The following is a 26113-nucleotide window of genomic DNA, read 5'->3' on the forward strand; positions in this document are numbered from 1 at the left end:
TCAGTATGTGGAACACACACTCTCCTCCTGCACCTCTAAACCTCGAACCTGCTCTATCCCTCTAGTATTCAAATTGACTCCTCCAGGATGAAATACTCCAATAAAGTGGTCATTAAACAATTCCACTATGTCCTCTGCATCAGTCACTCTATTCCCATTTTTATCCCACAATGTCATTCTTCCACAGTCATTTCTCCTCCTACTGGCCACATAGCTAAAAAATTCCCTAGGATTTTCCTTGGATCTAAGGGCCAATCTTTTCTCATATTCTAGTTTTGCCTTCCTTACCACACTAGTCACTCTTCTGGCCTGTGTCATATATTCTTCATGCATATTTTCTTCACCTGTCTCCTTATATCTCTTCCATAGCCTCTTTTTCGCATGTTGCTCCTGTTTAATATTGTTTGTCATCCACTTTACTCCAAATTGTGTTCTCTTCTTCGTTCATGGAATACAGCTTACCATTGCTGCTAACAAATATTCCTTCACAATTTCCCAAGCACTAATGATATCCTGGCCTTCCAATTCCTCCCTCCAGTTGAAGTCTAAGACTATTATAATCACCTGCTTTATAATTCCACATACGTTTCCGTCTCTTTGATACTCCTGCATGTCTATTCATTTTCCAAGTCAAAACCATATGGCCACTCTCTCCAGCTGGTGGGAGAGATGTCATCTCAGTTATCAGCTCTTCTGATGCTATAACCAAATCCAAAACTATTGAACCTCTTGTTCCCTCTGTTAAATGTTGCCTAAGACATTTGTCCCTCAAGAATTCTAGAAATTCCATTCCCTTATTGCTACATGCATCTTCCTTTCCCCAATCTATACTGCTGTAGTTAAAATCTCCCATAACAATCGTTCTTCTTGCACTTGCCACGCTCAACTGTCTCAACATCTCCTGGTCCCCACTCTCTGTGCTCCTTGGTCTGTAGCAACACCCCACTAAATATCCTGTCTTGCCCACCTCCACCTCACACCATATGCTTTCAAAATCATTAGTGTCACAGCCTTCCAAAGCCTTCACTTTTAGAGGACATAGGTCGTCACTTTTCATAAGCAGTACTCCACCACCACGCTTTCCCTTCCTATCCTGCCGAAAAATACTGTACCCAGCAACTTCTATTCCTGTTATTATATCCTCTTCTGTCAACCACGTCTCTGTGTTCCCAATAATCTTTGGCCAGGCTGATGCTATCATTGCCACCAATTCCTCTCCCTTATTCCGAATACTCCTGGCATTGGTATAAAGCATAAAAATGCCATTGTTTCTATACCCAGCATTATCCCCTCTAGACTCCACTGGGCTCAGCATTACCTGATGTCGCTCCTCTTGTCCCAAGTACCCATTCCCACAAGAGGCCACCCCTGCTGCCATCCACACTGGGACACACCGACTCGTTCAGAACAGCAATCTCTCCAGATGCCTACGTCCTTCCTCATTCAAATGCAGGTGGTCACTTGCATACAATTCCTCTCTGCTCTCAAATGCACTCCAATCATCCACATATTTGAATCCTCTCTCTTGACACATTCTCGCTATTATGCCATTCAATATCACCGCTCTTCTGCTCAACTCGACATTATCATACCTGTGCAACACACACACTATTTTTCCTCTCTGTGTCTTCTTTCATACAGCCTCAAACGAGAATCTCATATCTCTCGCTGCCCTGTTTACACCACCACTCAAGTCATTTGTTCCCACTATCACAATCATCTCATCCACCCTTTCATCTCTCTTAATTGCCTGAGCCACACTTTCTATCGTTCCTCCTGGCAAACCCTCCTCACGCATGCTATCTTGAACACTACGGATCATTGAGTCCCCATACATTACACCTCTTACCACCATATTCCTCGATTGCTTACATGCATCCCTCACTCTCTCTCTTGTAACAGTTTCTCTCTGTACTCCCCTACTTACCTGCATTCCTGACATCACTTTATCTCTCGTCTGTGCTCCCTTGCATTCCTCTCATTCCTTCTCTCCTGCTGTTTCCATTCTTTCCTCTTCTATCATTCCTATATCTGACACTCATTCCCTCTCTTCCACTTATCCTATTCTCACCTCTTCTATCATTCCCTCTCTTCTACTGTTCTCATTCTCTCCTCTTCTATCACTCCCATAACTCTCTCTCTCTCTCTCTCATTCCCTCTCTTATACTGTTCCTATTCTCTCTTCTTCTGCCATTCCCATAACTCGCTCTCAATCCCTCTCCTCTACTATTGTTAATATTCTCTCCTCTTCTCTCATTCCCATAACTCTCTCACTTCTCCTCTGATTTGCCTTGCATTCGTCTCTTCCATTTGCTTAATTTTATCTTTCACACTTCTCATCTCATTCCTCAGACATTCCCCTGCTCTTTCAGCTCATCTGTCTCTCTCTCTCTGTAAGTCAGCCATTCTTGTTTGCCATTCATCCTCTCAATTGAGACTATTTCTTAAAACTTCAGAATCATTCAACCTTTCCATACTCCCCACTATAAACTAGATATTATTTTTCTGAAATTTTTTTATGCTGCTCCTCTAAGTAGACATCAGTACCTATAGTACCTTTTTCTTATTTTCTAAAGGGGAATCCCTAGTATTCAACCATTTACTTTTTACTGTTGTTATGAATAGTATGCATTCATAACATATATTAAAAAAAGAAAAATAAATTATATGAAAAAAGTTATCTTTGATATACCTTTGGAGTATCCTCATATTTACTTTAAAATTGTTGATGTAACAACAATATTGGGAAATATAAAATCAGTAAAAATATAAACAGAACTCTTAAAATGAATAATGAGCTATAAAAAGAGTTTAAAGATTATCAATTTAATTTAAAATGTGTGGAGCTTTTTTACAGAAGGGAATAAAGTAAAGATAAAAAAATATGGCAATTAAAACAGAGTAATACACACAATGGTGATATAGTGGACTCGCATGGAGGATGAATGACTGAAATTTAAAATTAAAGATAAAAGTAAAAATGTGCCTTTTATGAAGTGTGAGCCAGTTCAGAAACATATAAGTCATCTTCAGAGCTCAAGAGAAAAGTGAGGTCAGTGTCATATCGGCTTTTTTTTTAATGGTTGCATCGAATTTTCAAAGTTATTGCTTATTGGCAGAAATCTGGGATTAATGTGGTGGAGCTTCCAAATTGCTGAAATCATGTAGGTGCAGTAGAATTTATGGAATTTCTGTCACACTTTATGACTATAGTTTCTGAACTTCGGAAACCATAGCCATAAAGTGTGACATGGTATTATTATTATTTTATTACCAGCATCATACCTCAATGGAGTGTAAAGACTCATCACGAGAGGTCCCACTCTCATGCACACAAGCTCATCACACAATTACTTAAATGCATTCATGCCTGAAAATTCACCACACTTTCAGCAGTGCATTCCAATCACTTAACACTTCACATAAACCTTTTCCTCACTCCTCTCGCTCACATTCTCCTTATACAGTTTCTGTAATGGCCTTCTTGTTCTTCTCCTCCCCTGTCTCTACCATTCTGTGAAAAATCTTATCCACATTAATTTGGTAATAATCCCTTACTAACTTATGTCTTGTTCGTGCCTTCCCTCCTTCTATCTATTATACTCTGAATTCAATCTCTGAACTCTTTCCAACATACTTTCATCATTTTGAAAACCTGGTGATGAAATCTATGCACAGTAATCCATATGTGGTCTGAACAAAGCCATACACTGGAATCATAACATCCTTACTTCTACATGGCAATGCCTTCTGCATAATTTTCATAATTCACTGTTCTTCCCTCACAGTTTTAGCAAAATGTCCCTGAAATTTCAGGACCCTGTCCACCATCACCCCAGGTCCCTCATCTCCTCCACCTCCTCTGAGATATCCCCCACTAATTTTATACTCTTCATCCCATCTTTGATCCTCATATTTTAAAACCTTGCACTGCATAACTGGTAAAAGCTTTTGCACAATCTAAATATACCACTGTGTATGTATCTCCCTTTTCCAATGCATTTGTCACCTTGTTATATTAAGTAAATTGATTGCTAAAACATGATCTTCCTTTAGCAAACCCATGCTGTCCAAAGAGAATGCTGCTGCTGTCCTAATTCTGATTTGTGATCCTTATTAGTCTAATGTCTTTACCACAACTCCAGACAGATGTATAATTTGAAGCCTTAGACTTATCACCTGCCTTAAAACAATTCTACCTTCTTTCCACTCATTTGGAACTTGATCCAATGTAAGACTCTTGTTAAATAGGTACATCATAGCTGTTTTAAACTCCCTAGAACATTTTCTCAAGATACATGGCGATATAACATCAAGATCTACATCCTTATTGACATCAAATTTACTCAATTCCTCATCTGCCTATTCCCACTGCTCTTAAGTTCTGCATGATAGTGCATTCATGATGATGAAATACCTCATTGAAGTTGCTAATTTAACATCTCTTCTATTTCCTCTTCAGTGGTTATCATTCTATCATTTTCACTAGCCAATAATCATTCTTTCTTCTACTGGCCACATATAAATGAACTTCCTAGGATTTCTTTTGGTCTCTCATTATCTAACTGTTGCTCATACTGCACTTTTGCTACTCTTACTAAGGGAGTCGTCGTCGTTCTTGCTTGCTCTTTGTACTCCTTATGCAGCTGACTGTATCTACTCATCTTGCACTTTCTCCATAATGCTCTTCTTCCAAACTGCATGCCTCACCTCTTCATTCATCCACTTTGCACCTACCTTATTTGTCCTCCTAACCTTGGGAATGCAAGGTGTGTTGTCAAGAATGAATGAATTTTTCACCGCATTCATTCTCAACTTCAGTGGTATCCTATCATCTCCTCCTCACCCTCCATAAAATGAAAAATTTCATCTACCAGTATCTTGCATGACTCTTAGAAATTTGTGTCAATCATATCACATCTTTTTCTTCTGTTTGCTAGTGTCTGCATTCCACAAATTCTCAATCTGGCTTCATAATCTGTCCCAATATTGTCTTTAACATTCTCCTTCATCTCTTCAGAAACCAGGAGACCAGATCTGCACATACTTGTCTAGGTGAGATCGTTTCAAGGCCTTGTAAAGAGGCAAAATGATTTCTTTATTCCTTACATGCGCCAAGTTTTGCTTTGGCATTGCAATTATCCTTGAGTTGCAATCTTGGCTATATGTCCCTTGAACTTCAACAGAACCAGACAAAACTTCTTCATTCCAGCAAGTTCAAATTTGATAGTCTTTTCCTTGAAACTTGTGAGACACTACAAAATTGTTCAATCCTCAACCACTCAGACTCCATGCCAACCTCCTAAGTTTTGGGAAGTGATCAGCATTAATTGTTAATAATTTAAAAAAAAATTATTATTTTAAATTATTTTTTTTTATCTATGCAACTTTTACAATTGTTCCTTGGAACTCTAATAGAGTTCCAAGGAACAATTGTAATGTTTTGAATGTAGTTAACAGTCTTTCTCCCTGATGTTGGCTGTGTAATGGTGAAATATATTGGAGTTATTGAATAAAATTCTATATATTTTTTGTTATATGTGTTAGTCACGAAAGTTTTTAAATCTACTTTTAGTATAATATTTTTTGAATTAAGTTGCATAGAAATATCCCACCAATATTTTTCAACAGCTGATAGGTTAATTAATGTTATTTACAGTATAAATATTTTTGTTGACTAAATTATCAGTTTTTAAAAATAATTTAAATGCACTCAGTTTATGTAATGCATTTTGTGTTAACTTTACAGCTACAGTTGAACAAGAACAACGTCAGAACTTACATTCAAACCTTATGCAGAGAATGTCTGATGTTCTTACCCGAATGTTAAACCGTCCTTCACAAACAAGACGCCATGGTGCTTTATCTTCATCCTCAAACACTACTGCATCATCTCCTTCTGCCAGTGATGGGGAGAGCTCTGATGAGGATATCAGAGGTAGTGAAATATTTCTAGAAAGATATCTTAATAAATATTGAAATAAAGCTTTAATTTAGAATAGCTTGAATATATACCTGGAATTACATTACTCATTAAAAAATATCTCTCCTACATTCTTGTAGATATTTTGGATCATTCTGATATTGATCTGTTTCTGGTAAGTACTGTTTGTACTTATACATTATTGTCAATATTGGTGACTTATCAGGAAAACTAACTTCTACAAGCATAAATATAAATCCTGAAGATTCAACTCATCCTGCAACCGACATAAGTTGATGCACAGAGACGGAGCAGATATTGGGAGGGGGGGGGGGGAACACTTATCCTCAGTAGTCAGTTTTAAGGGCCAAAATTGTATGATCAGTGATGCAATTAATCATAGACATTGTAATAATTTTAAATATAGGAATATAAAAAAAAAAAAAAAAAAAAAATCAGCTAACGCCTTTTTATTCCCGTATACGGGAGTAGGCGAGGCCATTTAGCCCTATCTAACTTTGGAGACTGAGTGGGCAGTTCAATCTCTACTGGTACCAATCAGAGATAGATGGCCCAAGGCTATCACTAATTAAGCGGTACACAGTGAAGAGAGATGGCTCAAATGTGCCGCCATCTCGTGGTCCCTAACCGTAACACAATATATTTAATGTCTGAAATAATGTGGCTTCTACGGTCGATTTTCTTGAATTTACAGGATGAAAAACCCGAGTTTCCGGGAGGAAAAACCCACTTGCCCGTACCAGAGATCGACTAACTCGGGAACCAGTCGAAAAAAGGCTTAGAAAAATTTCCTCTAGTCGCCGATTAGACTCGAAACTAAGTCTTCCTTCGTGTGGCCAAGCGCCGTGGTGTGCAAATGCCACATCCACTGAGCTACACAAGCTCACATATATATATATATATATAGGAATATATATATATATATTAATTGTCATAAGAGCACTTTTCATTATTTTTGTTATAGCCTTCATGATACAGAAGGTTGAAAGTTGTTGGCCATGAATTTGTATTGAGGATTGTCAGTTGCCAGTTAACATGAAATGGCATACTGAATCACTCTGGGTTACATTAATTGTTCATAATCAATAACATGCAATAAATTAGTGTTTATTTACACATTTTCTTTTGGATTTACTCTTTACATTTATTCATTCTTTGACTATATTATTGTTTCATAGTCATTCTTTGCAGTGCATTACTTTTTTTTATCTTTTCTTTTGTTTTACTTCTTTCAGTGAGAGTTTATTTTTCACTTGGTTAGACTATAATAAGTTTAGTTTAATCCTTTATCCAAGTGTGAGCAAACAAAGTTTGCACCTGAAAGTATCTTCAGGACTGGGGTAAGGTAGTGCAACACCAGGCAACTCGTTGCAAATGTGGAGAAAGCTCTCATCACTCCTATCTCACTATCTCCCATAATGCAAAGCACATCTCCTTGCAGATATGTGTAATGCTATGCATTAAGGCAAGGGCCACTACCCATACCAGTTTCGACCTTTATTGAGGTCTCGTCAGTGGGAGCCAGGCCCAGTAGTGGAGATACAAAGGCAGAAGCAATGAGAGGTCATCCAAACCTATAGGAGTTGCCAAAGGGTGTGGAACCTTATTATTAAATTACTCCGGATTCAGAGAAAGATGTTGAGAGTTAACCGGTATGGGTAGTGGCCCTTGCCTTAATGCATAGCATTACACATATCCGCAAGGAGATGTGCTTTGCATTATGGGAGATAGTGAGATAGGAGTGATGAGAGCTTTCTCCACATCTGAAACGAGTTGCCTGGTGTTGCACTACCTTACCCCAGTCCTGAAGATACTTTCAGGTGCAAACTTTGTTTGCTCACACTTGGATAAAGGATTAAACTAAACTTATTATACTTCTTTCACTGTTAAGCCTAGTTTCTTGTAATGTTCCTGTTTTCAAAACCATTCCACCTTCTCCACTTAAGTCTTCTCTTTTCCTTTGGTATTCAGTTCTTTACTTTCTTTGCCCATCTATTAACCTTCATTTTTTCTGCGTGATTTTTTCATTCTTCTTTCTATTTATGGATCCTATCATTAATTGGCTATATTTTACAGCTTTTGCTGATTTGTGAGTTGTTAATTTTAAGAAAGATGATATAGAGAGAGATCCTATGATTTAAACAGATTGACCGTGTAGGCAATTATTTAATTGAAAATGTAATGCAATGTTTTTAATGTTGTTTTCATCTCAATATTAATAACAATTCATCTCAATATTTGTATAATTTTTGTAGCTGTTGCACACATTTTTGCTTCATATGTTAGTACTGGTCTGACAATTCCTTTGTAGATTTTTATTTTTGTGTTGTTACTTATGTTCTCATTCTTCCAGATGAGGGATGTTTAAAACATACTCATATTCTACTAGTTTTTATTGCTTGTACTTCATTTTGTGCGATACCCAAGCTATTTAGTTCTTTTCCTAAATATTTTATCTTGCTAACTTGTTGAATTATTTTTCTGTTGATTTCTAATTTACATTTTATGGATTCTCTAGCAGCTGTCATGGTTTTAGCTTTATCTATTGGTGTTGATCTTCATATTTTTCCTTTTTGGCTGCATTAGTTGTGGAAGTTTGACGTTATACGTCAACATATATGGTTGTGGGAGGACTAGGGGACATCCATGGAAACTGGGCAAAAGTGTGGTTAGTAAAAGTGTTAGAGCTGGGTTCTTTACTTTTAGAGTAGTGAATGAGTGGAATGCGCTCCCTGAGTCTGTGGTGGATGCTGTGACAGTGAATGAGTTTAAGGCGAGGTATGATAGATACTGTATGAATGTCAAACAGTTGTGATGAATATGATTTGGGGCCTCCCTCGATGAGTCTAATGACTCCCTGGAGTTGCCCGTAATAATAGTAATAATATATAATTCTTAATTTTTCATTTTTAGCTTGTATTCAACACTTCCATTTTGTTTATTATTTTTTTTATTTCATCCACCATAAAATTAAATAAGGCAGGACTTAATGATTCACCTTGTCTGCTTCCTATGGTTATTTAATTTCTTCTATTTCTTCTTGATTTGTATTTATTATTATCTGAGACCTCCAGGGAGTCAAGGACTCATCGAGGGAGGCTGTAAATTACCCAATCCAGCTATCATACCTACCCTTGAATTTATTTACACTAGATGCACTCACTACCTGTAAGGGCAAATTATTCCACTCACTCACTACTCTCTGGGAGAAAAACCTAGCTCTTACCCCTTTCTTGACTGCAAATAAATTTAACTTCCATGGATGCCCCCATCTTCCATATAATGAAAAATTTCACCAGTTGAAATGCTATAACACTCATTGAAAAGTTTATAGACCTCTATCATATCACCCCTCTTTCTCCTGTTAACCAGAGTCTGTAATCCACATACTCGCAATCTGTCCACATAATCTAAATCCCATAATCCGGATATAACCTTTGTAACTCTTCTTTGCACCCTTTCCACAGCTTCTTTATCCCCTTAGAACCCAGGAGACCAAATCTGCACACAGTAATCCAAGTGTGGTCTTATCAAAGCCTTATAAAGAGGGCAAAATTACTTCCTTATCCTTACATGTCAAGGTTTGCTTCAACATAGCAATTATTTCTTCTTGATTTGTATTTATTATTATTATTATTATCTGAGATCTCCAGGGAGTCAAGGACTCATCAAGGGAGGCTGTAAATTACCCAACCCAGCTATCATACCTACTCTTGAATTCATTCACACTAGATGCACTAACTACCCGTAAGGGCAAATTATTCCACTCACTCACTGCTCTCTGGGAGAAAAACTTAGCCCTTACCCCTTTGTATTTGAGTTGTATTTGCAACTTTTGCTAAACTGGACGTGGGCAGCTATCATCCTTGCCAGCAGAGCTGAGCCTCACCGTAATATTACTTTGCATAACTTTCGTTTCATCCCCGATTTTGTAAATGGATTAATTCCAAAAATATTCTCAGTAATGAGAATAATCGGAAACTGTAGTCCACATAAATAATATGATATAATTATGTTACTACTTACATTTAATGAGATGGTTCAGTTTCTCTGCCTTTGCAGAGTTGCTGGATATCTGGCTCAATATTGGTCAATTTCAGTCAAAGATCGGCGCACACACTAAGACAGTTTCTGTATTTTGTTTTTATTTGAAGGAGCGATGAAAACCCTTTCTCACAAAGATATGTTATAGAAAACTGCATGACGATTTTCAGTACTTATTCAGATAATTCGGGAAATTCACTTCTCACTGAAGGCGAGATCTAGAATTGAGCCACACCAAGATTACGAAATTGCATTTTAAGCCCACTGTCACTTGAAAGCTCAATTAACTGTTCTTTTTTCGATAACGAAAGGTTGTTCTCTTGACTATAAGCCTGAAACAGATCTCAAACCCACAGAAATTTCTTATAAAAATTATTCGTAAAATATGTTTCAGAGTTTTGAGGTGGTCACAAACACTTTCCAGAAACTCAGAATCAACAAAAAGATCAATTTTACTAAAAAGGATTCCAATGTTGGAAAAGGTGCAAATTATCTGCCCTTTATATAACTAATGCACAACCAGTTTTTTTTTTTTTTTTCTTGAATGCCTTTATTTTGTCGTAGGCATCAAGAACAGTTAAAGAATTTCTCTCAAGGGAAAGATTTAGTTCATTTAATTTAAAAAAAAAATCTCTGAAATATAGGATAGTGTTGATAACCATGCTTCATCAAACAAGGAGTGATGTAAAATTAGAATTCTGTTCATTTACAAACAATAAAACTTCGTCCCTTAATTGAAATAAGCTTGTTAGTACTTTGTCCCTGGAAATCCAGCGAATTTCAGAATGAAGCAAAAGTTGTATATATTCACTGTCCATTTCATTGCAGAATACTGAAAATAACCTGTTATTTACGGTCGAGCCTTAATAAAATTAATTAGCTTTACAGCATTATATAGCACAGTTTTAAATTCTGGTGGCATTCCTTTGGAGGCCAACCTTTCCCTATGTATGAAACAATATAAACGATTCATATCCTGAGCCACTTCCATGACCATAGAAACAACCCCCAACTATACCTGCCTGTAAGGACGTGAGCTCCATCCAAACAGAAGCCCATGCATTTTCCCCACTGGATCCCTTTGTGTATTATGTAATTATTGAGAGTGCAAAATATTTCTTCTCTAGTTGTTCGGGATGACAAAGTTCTACAAAACAGAATATCATCATGAATGTTGTTATCATGCGCATATCTTACATAGCATATTAACTGTGCATCATCTGTAACATTAGTAGCCTCCTCTATTTGTAACGCATAAAAAGCGCTCTTCTTAACTCTTTCGATTAACTAAGATTCTACGTCACCTGCCATATCATTAATTCTGCAACCTACACTATCATTGAAAGAGCAAATCAACATCTTTTAGTAACTTGTTGCCAAACATAGTTTTTACCACATCTTTTATAGCTGGAAGTAGTAAATTTTCCTCGATAGAATGAGGTTTCCTTGTTTTTGCTATGCTCAAACTTAAGAGATAGATGCTTCCAGTGCCTTGCTATTAATCGAACCCATGGCCGAAACTACATCTTTCCCATGATTTAATGTTGCTAAGTAATGCTGAAATTGGCTTTTTTTCCTTTTTTTTTTTTTTTTTTTCAATTTGCTTATTTTTCACATCACAATGTTTAGTTTCTAAATGTCAGCGTTTCGCAGGTTTCATGCAATCTTCTGACAACACTTCATAACACAAAACACACTGAGCTTTCTGTTCACTTTCATCTCCACACCAAGTAAACCCAAATTACAAATATGAACTGTTATATTTCCTACTGTATTTTTTCTTTGAACTTCTTGTTTCTTCTACTTTAATAGGATCAGATTTACTTGCCATTACAACACATGTACCACAATTAGCATCACCTGTTTAATTTGCCCTTCTTTTCAAAGTCCTAATTCTAAGCCACTTTTCCATTATTAAAAAACGTTTCCAAAAAATATATAAATACTGGGGTCAACTCACAACACACTTTCTCCAATTATCACTTAGCACTTCTGAAGATATACTGAGCCTTGGTTGAAGGAGGAAAACATTCAATAATAAAAATCAATAAACAACAAGCAATTAGTTGAAATGTGGATAACACATTTTCACTTCAAATCTGACAAAATAACAAGAGAAGGCAGAAGGAATAAAACTATATTGTTGTTCACTTCACCCCTGTTATTATTCATCATTCTGCTGCTACAAATTAGTGTAGTGCCAGAATAACAAGTAATAAAAGAGGGGTGAAGTGAACAACAATATCGTTTTATTACTTACACCTTTGAACATTCTGACTCTATCTGTTATTTTTTTTTGTTTTTTTTTTAAGTCTCCATTTGATTTTAATAATTTTTACTTATTCAGTTTTAATTTGCTTGGATAATTAAAAAATATATAGTTATTTAATTAATTTAAGTCTGCCTGCAGACCACCTGTCACAACATCGCAGACCACAGGTTGAGAAAACACTGCAATAAAGCAACAAACTCAACCCCTTTGTTTCTAATGCTCCTGACATTTGTGTATAGACATAATAAATTATGACCTAGCCTATTCTTATAATGAGATATGCAATGTATATTTGGTCTTGTTCTATAATTTTCTCTTTTCCCTCCCCAGACATACTTAAAAGGTCCAAACCCAAAGCATATTTTTCCACTCCTTCACCACATACATAACCATGTTCAAAGGCATTTATATATTTATCACGTTTGTATACCATAGCTGAACTTTCACACACATTTTCTCCATTCCTCCCTTGATGATCTAGTTTTCCTGACTCTCTGTATTAAGTCTCATAGAACTGTTATTTGTGTCTTATATTCTTAATTGGTTCTGAAACTGTTTTGGTATTTTTCTTATTTTTAATGTAGTTATGTTATTCTATCAAATGCTAGTTAAATCAATAAATCACATACATTGAGGTTTATTGTATTCTAATAATTTCTCTTTTATTTGCTTTACTTATAAATATTACATCTCTTTTGTCTAAATCTAAATTATTGTCTCATCAGATAATTCATTAAAAAATTTATATTATTATTTTTTGTGCATAATTTAACATCCTACAAATAAAATGTATTCATCTGTAGTTCTCTGGATTTGTTCTGTCTCTCTTTTTTTTTTGAAAATTGGTATTATTAGACTCTTCCACCAGTCATTTTGTATTTTTCTTTCTTTTACTTACCGTATTTACAATATCACATAATTTTTTTGCTAATTATCTCCCTCTATATTTTAGTAGTTTATTCTGCATCATCTGTTCTGGCTGAATTAATATTTTTTTCTCTTATTTCAAAAAGTTATATTAACCTTGAAACATGATTCTGCTTGATTGTATTATCTTTCTTCTTTTCTGTGTAATATATTTTGAAAATAATATTTCCCTATATTCAGTCTAATATTTGTTATTTTATACTTGCATATAGTTCTTTCATTTGAGTTGCATTATCCTCCAGATTCTCATTCTCCATAAAATCATGTTGTAATTCTTTGGAGTAGTTATTTCTACTGTTGTATTCCTGTTTAATGTTCCTTATCTCACTGTCTAATATAAAACTATGTGAAATGTAGATTTATATTAAGTAAACAGTAATATAAAATATAAAATTATAAAACTAATATAAAACTATATGAAATATAGTTTTATATTCTTCATACTCAGGTACCTGATTTGCCTTGTAGATATTTGGATTTTCTTTCACTATGCTTTTCACCTTTTTTTTATACCATGTTGAGCTTTGATTAGTTTTTGTTACTATTTTTTCTGCTAATGTTTCTTTTACTGCTTTCTGTACAAAGCATTTAAAGACAGTCTATTTTTCTTCTTCTTCTTCTTTTGTAGTTTATCTAACAGTCTTTTTTTTTTGGTGTAGATGTCTTATATTTCCTTTGTGGAGTAATTCTATCCTGTGTTTTGTTTTTTCTGTATATTTTTATTTATTTTTTTAATAGTTTATTTTTGCAAGTACTGACTTAAGATCACATTCTACATCTGCTGATGTTAGCACTCTTACATCAACAATTTTTTCTGATAGTATGATATTTCTGTTAGTTATAAGTAATCAATTACAGATTTTTTGTCCACTTGTGTTCTCCTGTGTAATTTAATGTTGTATTTTATGATCAGAAAATGTAACAATTATTCATTATTCATGCAAAACTGTAGTAGATTTTTTTTTTCATTAATTATTTCTGGAATAACCACACTGCCAGTTCTTGCAAATTTTCAATTATTATTACATATTCTTTTTTATTTATTTTGTCTATTGGATTTTGTAGATCTACATAACTTCTTCTATTTCTAGTTTGTTTCCCAGACTATAAAACTAATACACCTAATATTCCTCCCCTTTCTTTAATTTTAAATGTAGTCTTCTGCATTTAAATGAATATTGTTTACTTGATCTTATGCTTTTATGTACCATCATTCTGACTCCTTCATTGGACTTTCTTTTCTGTCTTTCTTTTTTCCCCTACTCCTCCTGTATATTCATATATAATTGACCTTTGCATTATTCTTTTGCCTGTTTTCTTTGTCTCTGATACTGTACAAAATTTAAAGTAATGATTTCAAATTCTTCGATTGATTATTTTTCTTTTCCTATCAGCCATCTTATATTCCAGGTGCCAATTTTTAGTATTTTCATTTTTAGTTTCTGTTCTTAAATTATTCCATCCCTAATAATTTTTAATATAGCTATCCAGTCTTTAAAACATTAGTTCCTTTGAAATCTGGATTTAAGATTCTCTAGAAAACTGCTAACTGAATTGATCCTTCTTTGGGAAATATACACTTTTTGTGTCCTTATGATGAGGTACAGGTAGGATTATTTGATTATTTGCCATGTTGTTATTATGTTCACAATTAATATCCATGAAGTATACCCACAGTGATTAAACTTGCATGGATGATATTCTTTCATAAACCTGTTATGAATTGTAGATAAGAGAAGTATGTATAATATAATTAAATAGTAATTTGAAAGAAACATAATTACCATATTTTTGATTTTTGATTCTGTATTAATATTCACATTTTCAAATGTTTAATCAGTTAGTTACAATGACCTTTTTCCTCGTTTTGAAGATTTCAATAATATATAGATAGTCTTAACTCTTGTAAAAAAAAAAAAAAAAAAATATATATATATATATATATATATATATTGCAATGAAGAGGTATGATACAGATTATTATGCTGGTATCTCCATGTAGTCAGAAGACTCATCATGTGAGATCAATTATTCACACCATATCTATCATATCTCTCCTTAAACTCATTCACTGATGAAACACTCACAAGCACCTCTGGCAAACCATTCTATCCATTCACTACCTTCCAAGTAAAAAACCTAGTGCTAACATCCTTGCTAACCTTACACTCACACAAATTCCATGGGCGATCCCTTGTTCTCTTCCTTCATGCCATGTACTGAAAAAAATCTTCACTATCAATCTTATAAAACTCCTTTAAAAACTCATATGCTTCTGTCATGTCTCTTCTTTTTTGCCTATCAGCTAGGTTTTGAAGCTCACAGACCTTTAATCTATTCTCATAGCGAGCATTCCATAGACTTACTGCAATCTTTGTCACTCACCTCTGGATCCTCTCCACCATTTCTTCATCCTCATGAAATCTGGGTAAGCAGATCTGCATGAGGTAGTCCATATGTTGTTACTTATTAAAGCCTTATAAAGGGGAATAACTTCTCTATCCCTGCTTGCTAATGTGTTCAACAACCACATAATCTAATGTGCCATTTTGGCTGCCTTTGCAATATGCCTTCTAAATTTCAACTCCCTGTCCATAGTCGCCCTCCCTAATCCCTGATCTCATCAGTTTCTTGCAGTTCAGTTCCACCAATATAGTACACAGCTTGTGATCTCTCTCTCTCTCTCTCCTTCACAAAGTGCATTGCATTGCTCACATTAAATTTACCTTTGCCCAAAATGTTGCCCAAAGTGCCGACTGTATATTTGGACAAACCCAAACAACTCTATAAGAAACCAAATATATTTCATAATGATAAATAATAGATACAAAAATAATATAACCAACATAAAAACATACTCAGGTGCTGATATAGGTTCGGACTATAACCTTGTTGTGTCCACTTTAAAAATTAAGCTAAAAAACATTTCTAAAAACAATCATACTGAAAGACTTGACTTCACAGCTCTGAATATACCTGACAACATAATGGTGTTTAACTCAGAAGTTAGGAAGAAATTAAATCATGTAGGATATAAAACAGAAGACAATATACTTTGTAACACAGAGGAAATTGAAAACAGGTGGCCAAATTTTAGAAGTGCAATATATAAGACAGCTAACGAGGTTATCCCAAAAATTAAATACAATAAGAAAAAACCCTGGATGACTGAATCAATACTAGAACTTATGAATGAAAGACGAAAAAAGAAAAATACACAACAGTATAGCATACTCAGTAAAATTATAAAAAATGAATGCAGGAAAGCTAAAGACAAGTGGCTAAATGAAAAATGTAAAGAAATAGAGGAACTGGACAAGAAACACAATAGTAAAGAAATGCATAAATCAATCCAAGCCCTGACAAATAAAAAGAAAAATTTCAACCATAATCCTTCTATAAAAGATCAAAATGGAAAAATGCTACTAGAGACACAAGATATCATAAAAAGATGGAAAGAATATGGAAAAGAACTGTTTGACTCTAATCGCACAGACGCACCAGATATACAAAATATGGATGGTGAACCAATTACATATGAAGAAATAGAATACGCTCTAAGTCAAATGAAAACAGGTAAAAACACCAGGCCCTGATCAGATCCCTATTGAATTGTTAAAGAAAGTAAATGAAAACACACTTAATGACTTAAAGGTTATTTTTAATAACATCTATGATACAAGATACATCACGAGTTTTCCTGGTGTTGTACCACCTTACCCCAGTCCTGAAGATACTTTCAGGCACAAACTTTGTTTGCTCACACTTGGAAAAAGGATTAAACTAATTTTATTATACAAGATACATCCTTGATGATCTAAGGAAATCCATCTTTGTCACTATTCCCAAAATTCCAAGAACTTTTGAATGTATACAGAATATAGACTAATAAGTTTAACAAGCCATGTTACAAAATTACTACTGAGAATTATCCTTCTATTTCTATTTGTCAATAGAAATAGAAGACACACAATCAGGTTTTCAAAAAGACAAAGGTACAAGCGAAAGAATCTTCAATTTGAAAACATTTTGTGAAAGAAGCCTTGACAACCAGAATAGCATATATCTTTGTTTTATTGATTACACCAAAGCATTTGATTCAATAGATCACAAGAAATTAATACATATACTACTGAATAATGGGTTAAAAGGAAAAGATCTACGTATAATTACAAATATATACTGGAATCAATTGGGCCTCAATAAGATATAAAAATACATATTCTGGCAACTTTGAAATCAAAAAAGGAGTAAGGCAAGGATGTGTCTTATCACCCTTACTGTACAATATATATAGTGAGCAAGTTTTTAAAAATATTTCAGAACTGAAGGGTGTGAAAGTCAGAGGTAGGAACTTCAACAACTTCAGGTATACAGATGACACAGTTGTTATAGCTGAATCTGAAGATGACCTTCAAAACTTAATCACAGAAATTTACAACAGAAGCTTAGACATGGGACTAATTATTAACCTAAAGAAAACAAAGTGCATGATTATATCAAAAGAACCAATAAATAAGAAACTGAACATAACTGTTAATCAAAAGAAAATTGAATATAAAAGTTAATATATAAAAGTTCAGTTTTTTATATATTTGGGACAAATGTTTACAGACAGAGGAAATTCCCTTAAAGAAATAAAAAGAAGAATAGAGATAGCAAGAAAAGCCTTTACTGAAATGAAAACTGTTCTAACATCCAGAGACATTAATATAGACACAAGAAAAAGATTAATAAAATGCTATATCTGGTCAAGCCTTCCCTACAACAGTGAAACTTGGACTCTAAACAAAGAAGCAGAGAAAAAATTAGAAGCTTTCGAAATGTGGACCATCAGAAGAATGTTGAAAATACCATGGACAGAGAAAATGAAAAACGAAGATGTTTTAAAGAAAACAAAAATGAAAAGAACATTAATGAAAATAATTAAAGAGCGAAAACTAAAATATTTGGACATCTAACTAGACAAGAAGGCATTCAGAAATTAATATTAGAAGGGAAATTGGTTGGAAAAAGAGGAAGAGGTAGACCCAGGAGAATGTTGTTTGAAGACATTAAGGACTGGACTCGCTTGAATTACCATAAATGTTCCAGAGCAGCAAAAGAAAGAAAAAGGTTCCGTGACATGGTTGCCAACTTCCTTCTAGGAGGATGACACTTGAAGAAGAAGAAGTTAGTCAGGTTAAGCCCTACAGGATCTCTATACATTCATTTACTATTGCTCTTCCAGCTTTGCATCTTTAGCAAACAACTGAATATTTCTTGTCAAATCATTTCCTATATCATTGATTTACAAATTAAACAGCAGAGGACCAATTACTGATCCCTATGGTACACCACTAGTCATCTGCCCTCTCCTGGATTCAACTCCTCCATAAACCAATGTTTGATATTTGCCCATCAGCCACCCTTTAATCCAAATTCATATCCGTTCCCATTTGCTCCAATTTAGGCAACGGAGTTGTATGAATATATATGCATTTATATATATAAAATATATGCAGGAATATTAAAAGAGAAACTAAGCAGCATTGTAGAAGACAAATTACTAGAAGAACAAAATGCTTTCTGAAAAGGCCGATCCTGCATAGATCTAAATTTTACTTTAAAATTATTAATAGAAAAGAGAAGAGAATTTCAAAAAGAAACACACCTGGCCTTTATTGATTATGAAAAAGCCTTTGACAAAATTAGTAGACAAAAATTGTTCAAAATATTAACTGATTTAAACATACCAAACCAACTTTTACAATCCATTCAAGAAATATATACAGGAAATAAAATAGCAGTTAAACTAGAACACATCTCAGAATGGAAAGATATATCAAGAGTATGACAAGGATGTACCCTCTCACCTCTGTTTTTCAATATATATATAAATAAAATTATAACAATCTGGAAACAGCATAATCCATTTGGTATACAAATGACCCCGCAAATGAAGATAGATACACTACTATTTGCAGATGATCAAATGGTATTAGCTGCATCAGAAGATGACTTACATAGATCATTAAATGATATCTCAAAGCAATATAATATGACAATATCTAAAGAAAAAACAAAAATAATGGCATTCAAAGGAGAAAAACTCAATAAGAAGTAAAATAGTGATAAATAATAAAATACTAGAACAAGTAAACACTTTCAGATACTTAGGATGTGATCTGTCATACGAAGAAGAAAAAGACATAGACACTAAAATATCAAACTTTGTCAAAGTAAATGGCATAATAAATAATATATTTAAGCCATCCCTAGTACAAAAACACACTAGAATCAGACTATATAATGTCTTGTCAAAACCAACTCTACTATACGGAAGCGAAACATGGACCATGAAAAGGAAAGATGAAAAACTAATTCAAACAGCAGAAATGAAGTTCCTCAGAAAAACAAATGAAGAAATCTTACAATCCCTGAAAATAAAACCAATTAATTACTACATAAGACAGTATAAACAAAAATGGCTAGAACATTTAAATCGAATGGACAACAGCAGACTACCAAAAATATTATACAGATACAAAATAAGTGGAAAAACAAAAATCAGAAGACCAAGAAAGAGATGGCATGAGACCGGAACAGGCCACTTGGCCTAAATTCCATGTTAGGAAGAAGAAGAAGAAGTTGTATGATGTGGAATCCTCTCAAATGCCTTTTCAAAGCTCAGAAGTATCACTGAGTAGTCATTTCCTTTTCCAACTCCATTGTAACTTTATTATAAAAAAGTAAACAAATTACTAAGGCAAGAACTACCACTAACAGAGCAGTGTTGCCCTTATAAAGGATCATATTTCTATCCAATCAGTCCTGAATTCTGTCTTTTACTAATTTCCATTATGTTTTCCACCACTCCTGAGATGCTGATTGGCCTATAATTTATTACTTCTGTTGTGGGGCCTCCTTTATGCAGTGGGCCGTGTTTGCATTAAGGTTCTGCAGTATTCTTTAACTTGTATTTTTCCATCAGACATTGCAACATCACTACCTAGTGGTACAATGTTGCAAAATGATCACTCGGTAATTCAACTATTTGGTTTGCCTATGTTATCTCCCCAACGTCAGCACATTTTAAAGTCATCCTTCCACAATCATTCATCCTTTTACTTGCCACATAACAAAGAGCTCTTCAGGATTTCTTTTGGCCTCATCAGCTGGCTTTCTCTCATAATTAGTTTTGGCCTTTCTTGCCTGTGCCTTGTGCTGTTCATGGGCATGCTGATTACCTTGTCTTGATATTCCTTCCACAATTTTTACTTTGTCTGCGACTCCTGCTTAATGCTATTCATCCATCTAACTCCTACCTAAGATACATTTTGACCTTTATTTACCTTTTATACAGTCTGATACTGCTTTCTTCAAACATCCCTTGACCACCTTTCATGCACCACCAACATCTCACCCTTCCAAATTCTTATGCCATGGCACTGCTGAAATCTGATTCCAGAGCTTGTCATAATCACCTGCTTTGTAATTTCACATATATTCCTTCTTATCAGAAAATTCTGTATGTCTGCCAATCTAACAGGTCAAGACTATATAATTACTTTCCCCAAGTGGAAGCAGCATACCTAGATTGGTTACTGTTAAGTTCTCTGATGCTATAACCAGATCCAGCACTCTCGAACATTGTCCCCCTCTATTACCTGCTGTCTCAGGTAATTATCTCTCAGCAGCTGTATAAATTTCATTTCTGTCTCCTCCTGTGACCTCCCAGTCTGTGTCCTCATAGTTAAAGCCCCTCAATAATTTCTTGACCTGCAGTCATTGCTAATTTTCCAATGCATGTTATTTATATTCTCCCTTATAGCCCCCTGGATTATAGCAGCAACCAATTATATATTTTATCCTGTTAGCCTCTATCTCACACCTTAAATGAACTATCCTCTCCATCCCTGTTCTCCTTGTATACCTCTATTCTTTTTATTTTCAGTTTTTCTGCCACATTAGAAAAAACCTCTCCCCATTCCTGTTCCTTCTGTCCTTTCTGAAGATACTATATTCTTTTCATTCTATTCCTATGACTTATCATCCTGACAGTAGTGAGACGATCAACCAAGTCTCGCTACTGTCTGGAACTTTTGGCCAAAATGAGATAACCAGTGCCAAAAACTCTTCATCCTTATTCCAATTACTTCTGGCATTAGTATACATAAACTGTAATATCCCCTCCACACCATACAGTGTAAGTTGCTTAGCCCAGTGCTAAGATATATTTGGAGCTATATTTGGCATCATCTAGTCACCCTCCCACTTACTTACCTCCAGGTTGTGTGTACCTACCTTTACGTACATCTCCTCTGAACATTCTAGTTTCCCTGACTCTGCACTTCGAAACTTTCACTGAACAACACTTTCTCAAGACTTCTGACCTCAAATCCATTCAAATACAAGCCATCCAACTCAGAAATTATAAAAACTACTTTTACTTCTTTATTCTAATTATTATTATTATTATTTTTTTTTTGAAACTTATTATTCAAATCTGAAGTCAATTTCCTTGTCTTTTTTTTTCTTAGAACACTTAATATGGTAATATTTATTATATTCTTGAAAAAATATTCTAGTATAAAATAAATATTATACTGTTTATTCTAGGATAGAATAGTTCCTGACAAGATTTTTTGGTTTTGTTAACTCCAAAAGAAGTCTTTGGATATGATAAGAGTTTCAGTGCTGTTCATGTACATGCAATTATTATTTTATTTTTAATGATGATAGCACTCCAGTTTCTTCATTGAACAAACTCTGTAATGATGAAATGACCTGTGTGTTAAATGCTGATTCTTTGATGTTCATTGCTACCTATTTTGATACATTCAATTTCACTGCTATCCAAAACAAAGTTTCTTCTTTCACCTCTTCTTTCTTGTAGGAAATATCTCACTTTACCTTCTCTTATGTTTGATAATACTCAGATCTTCAGTTAAGGTCGGTTTTTTTTTTTTTTTAGGTGATGGAGGACTTACACCTATCCTACCCGGCATAAACAGATTTCATCCATGCCTTCTTGTCCCTCCAAGAAGTGGAGAACGAAAAAAAAGACACTACTTCTCACATGTATGACTCCTAATACTGATATAAATCCTGAGTTTGCTCCCAGCCTTACATTTGGGGATAATGCATCAAAAACCACTTTAAAAATGCTTGATGTTATTCAAAAGGGAGTAATCCACCTAATAGATGATCCCCCCCCCCCTCTCTCTCTCTCTGATAGACATTGTTTCTGCTTTATGCCTTTTCTGTTTTTCTGAAATTATTTTCACAGGCACTGTTCCACTGAACTAGCAACTGTTGGTCCTTCACTCCACTCTAAGCTTTTAAAAGGCATGCAGTTCATACATGGCAGTTCAGTCTCAAACTAACCAAACAAACTTCTGTTCCTGTTCTTTCATTTTGTCCACCTTTGCTCTTTAGAACATCCACCACACTGTTTTCCCCAAAGACAGCATTGATGAAACACATCAATGGGTTCTCTCTTTTCCTTAAACACTTGACACCATAAATAATACTGTTTCTCATAGGGTAGTGTATTGTGTGATACTAGTAAATCAAAAGAGAAAAAATAATAATAATTCCATCCCTAAAATTGCAACTGTGATTATTTGTTCAGTGATTTATTACTGTTTATATAGTCTGTAGAATTTATTAAAATGACTACAAATTCATAATTTCATAGCATTAATAAAATAACATTAAATACTAAACTTCAAAGTTTATAAGCATATTCTGGTAATTGGACCACATTTTTTTTTATTAAACTAAAAGCACAATAAAAAAATAAAACCTGACAAGTTTCGTAAGTCGTTTGACTTACATGTTCAGGGGGTAAAAGGTAACTGAAAGTTAAAACACAAAAAAGAGAACTTAATAGTTCATACTATACAGTTGTAGCCGTCTGACTGTTTATAAAATTAAAAAATCAGAATGTTGATTCAAAGCAGTGCTAAGTTTAAACAATGTTGGATGATGCCACGTTCTGTTGTTCATGATCATAATGTCCGAGGTCTGACTAAACTTGGTGTAGAATTAAGCCTTGATTTTTATTGCATTGTGTTGGAATTCTAAGCATGTTTGCAGCTTCTTTAAATTTCCTTATGTAATAGTTTTTTTTTATATAAGACATGTTTGTTTTCTGCCAGAGTACATTGTGGCTGGTGGAAGTGCTATGGAAAGCTAGACCTGATTTGTGTTCTCTTCTGTTTTGTACATCCTTTTGGTGTTCGTTCATGCGTATTTCCCCAGATCTTCCTGTCTGTCCTACATAGCAGATGCCGCAAGAACAATAAATTTTATAAACATTATGATCGTGAACAACAGAACGTAGCATCATCCAACATTGTTTAAACTTAGCACTGCTTTGAATCTGCATTCTGTTTTTTTAATTTTATAAATAGTCAGATGGCTACAACTGTATAGTATGAACTATTAAGTTCTCTTTTTTGTTGTTTTAACTTTTAGTTACCTTTTACCCCTGAACATGTAAGTCAAACGACTTACAAAACTTGTCAGGTGTTATTTCTTTATTGTGCTTTTAGCTTAATAAAAAAAATGATCCAGTTACCGGAATATGCCTTATGAACTTCTAAACCACAGAAACCTCCGCTTACAATTCAAAGCTTATTTTTTGTCTAACTAAATTTCAGCCTACAGAACAATAGTAACAATGCAAACAGGATTACATATCAATACTTGAGGTAGAAAAAGCCATCAGAATCACTTGAAATGTGGAGAAAGGAAACTGGAGTAGATGATATTTGATCAGAAATGCTTAAATCTAGAGGTATAAAAGTTTTGCAGTGGCTACAATGCCTAATTCATAGGCCCTGGTCAGAAAGTTGAATTCTAGATGATTAGAGTAGATCTCTCATGGTTCCCATCTATACAAAATGGAATAAAGCTGAATGTGAGAATTACAGAAGAGTTTCTCTGCTAAATGTTCCAGGTAAGATTTATGCAATCATACTTCAATAAAGAGGTTGAGAAAACTTGTAGAAGAGAAACTTGGAGAAGAATGAACTGAGTTCAGGTCAAATAAAGGTTGACAAGATCAGATTTTCATACTATGACAAATAGTTGAGAAATCATGGAAATATGACAAGGTGTCCAGAGAAAACCTTTTCAAAGCACGACACTATGAGATTCGAGGTAAATGGAACATTATACAGAGCAATGGATAATCTATATTTAAGATGTTAGTCAGTAGTTAGAATTGAAGGAAATACAAGAATATGGTAGTTGGATGTAAAATCAGGAGTAAGACAAGGATGCACATTATCTCTACTCTTATAATCTCTATGGATCACATTATGAAAGAAAGTGGTATTAGGCGTGATATTAGAGTTGGAGATGTCAAATTTAGCTCTTTGCTTTATGCAGATGATGTACTCCTAAGCGTAAACACATCTATTGCAAATTTTCATTGCCCTCTAACTAAATTGCATAACAGCTGTATCAAATTTGGCATGAAAATCAGCAATGAAAAGACAAACTGTGAAAAATGGGCAAAAACATAGAAAACTTTATCTGCGTTCTCAATGGAGAACTTATAGAATAAGTGAAATATTTCAGCTATTTAGGCACAGTTTTTAGAATATTATTATTATTATTATTACTACCCAAGACCTCATGGAGTCAAAGACGCATCTGGGAGGTCCTTTTATCACACACACATCTCATCATACCGTGTCTTAAACACACTCAAACTCCTTGCAGACACCACACTCTCAGGCAAGGCATTCCAATCATTCACAACTCTGTACGAAAAAACCTGCCTCTCACTCCCCTACTCACACCCTCTTTATACAGTTTCCAGGGATGACCTCTGGTTCTCCCCTGATCTCCCATTATTCTCTGTAGAACTTCTCCACCATTGATCTTATAACAACCCCTTACCAACTTGTAGGTCTCTATCATATCTCCCCTCTTCCTTCTCTCCACTAGACTCTGCAAATTACATCTTCTCAATCTTTCCTCATACTCAACATTCCAGAAGTCAGAAACTACCTTAGTCAATCGCCTTTGGACCCTTTCTAACATCTCTTCATCCTTCTGAAAACCTGGTGACCAAATCTGGGCACAATAGTCCGTGTGTGGCCTAATCAAAGCCTTATACAATGGAACAAGAATCTCCCTATTTCTACACGTCAGTGTCCTCTGCATCATTCCCAGAAGTCTTTGTGTTGTCTTCACAATTTTGGCAATGTGTCCCCTAAATTTTAGATCCTTATCCACTATCACCCCCAGATCTCTTATTTCCTCTACCTCCAACAATATATTCTCACCAAGCATAAATTCTGCATCTCATCTTTGTTTTCCAAATTTTAAAACCTTACATTTTGCAACATTGAACTCAATATAGAATATAGAACAGAATATAGCAAATTAAATCTGGAAATAGACAACAGAATAAGCAAATCTAGTATGATGGGGAACGAATTAAATAAATGTATATGAAATAAGAGTGAAATTAACCAAAACACAAAACTAACAGTATACAAAACAGTTTTTGGATATGAGAGTTGTGCTAGAAATACAGCACTTGATCAAAGATAGAGCCACAGGTATGAGATTGAGAAAAATTAGAGAAGTGAACAGATGACATCAATGGCAGAATCATATTAAAAAATGAAGATATTAGACAGAAATCTAACATTATTAGCATTCAAAAATGTATGAGCAGGATTAATCTAATTATCCTGTCATCTTGAAAATTAATCTAATTTTCCTGTCATCTTGAAAATTAATCTAATTTTCCTGTCATCTTGGTATCAAACACCTGTTTGATGCCAAGATGACAGGAAAGAGGCTCAGAAGAAGACCAGAGTCTCTAGGCTGATTGATTTACTCAGAAGTTCCTTAGAAGCATGAAATGTTAGATATGAGTGGAGTGCTAAAAAGTAATATGCTAATTTGTAGGAAAA

General features: G+C 34.5%; 1 protein-coding gene across 3 annotated transcripts in view; it reads left to right on the forward strand.

The window, feature by feature from the left end:
- Positions 1-26113, forward strand: part of LOC150096255 (DDB1- and CUL4-associated factor 6-like) — a 443059-nt gene that overhangs the window by 227267 nt on the left and 189679 nt on the right. For all 3 annotated transcript variants that reach the window (XM_090409214.1, XM_090409213.1, XM_090409212.1), the window contains exon 10: positions 5750-5938. In XM_090409214.1, coding sequence (XP_090265340.1) covers positions 5750-5938 — 189 coding nt within the window. The remainder of the gene's footprint in view (positions 1-5749; positions 5939-26113) is intronic.

Source organism: Typopeltis vanoorti, chromosome 19 (genome assembly GCF_054136105.1).
Source record: "Typopeltis vanoorti isolate ZY-2024b chromosome 19, IOZ_Tvanoo_1.0, whole genome shotgun sequence".
NCBI lineage: Eukaryota > Metazoa > Arthropoda > Arachnida > Uropygi > Thelyphonidae > Typopeltis > Typopeltis vanoorti.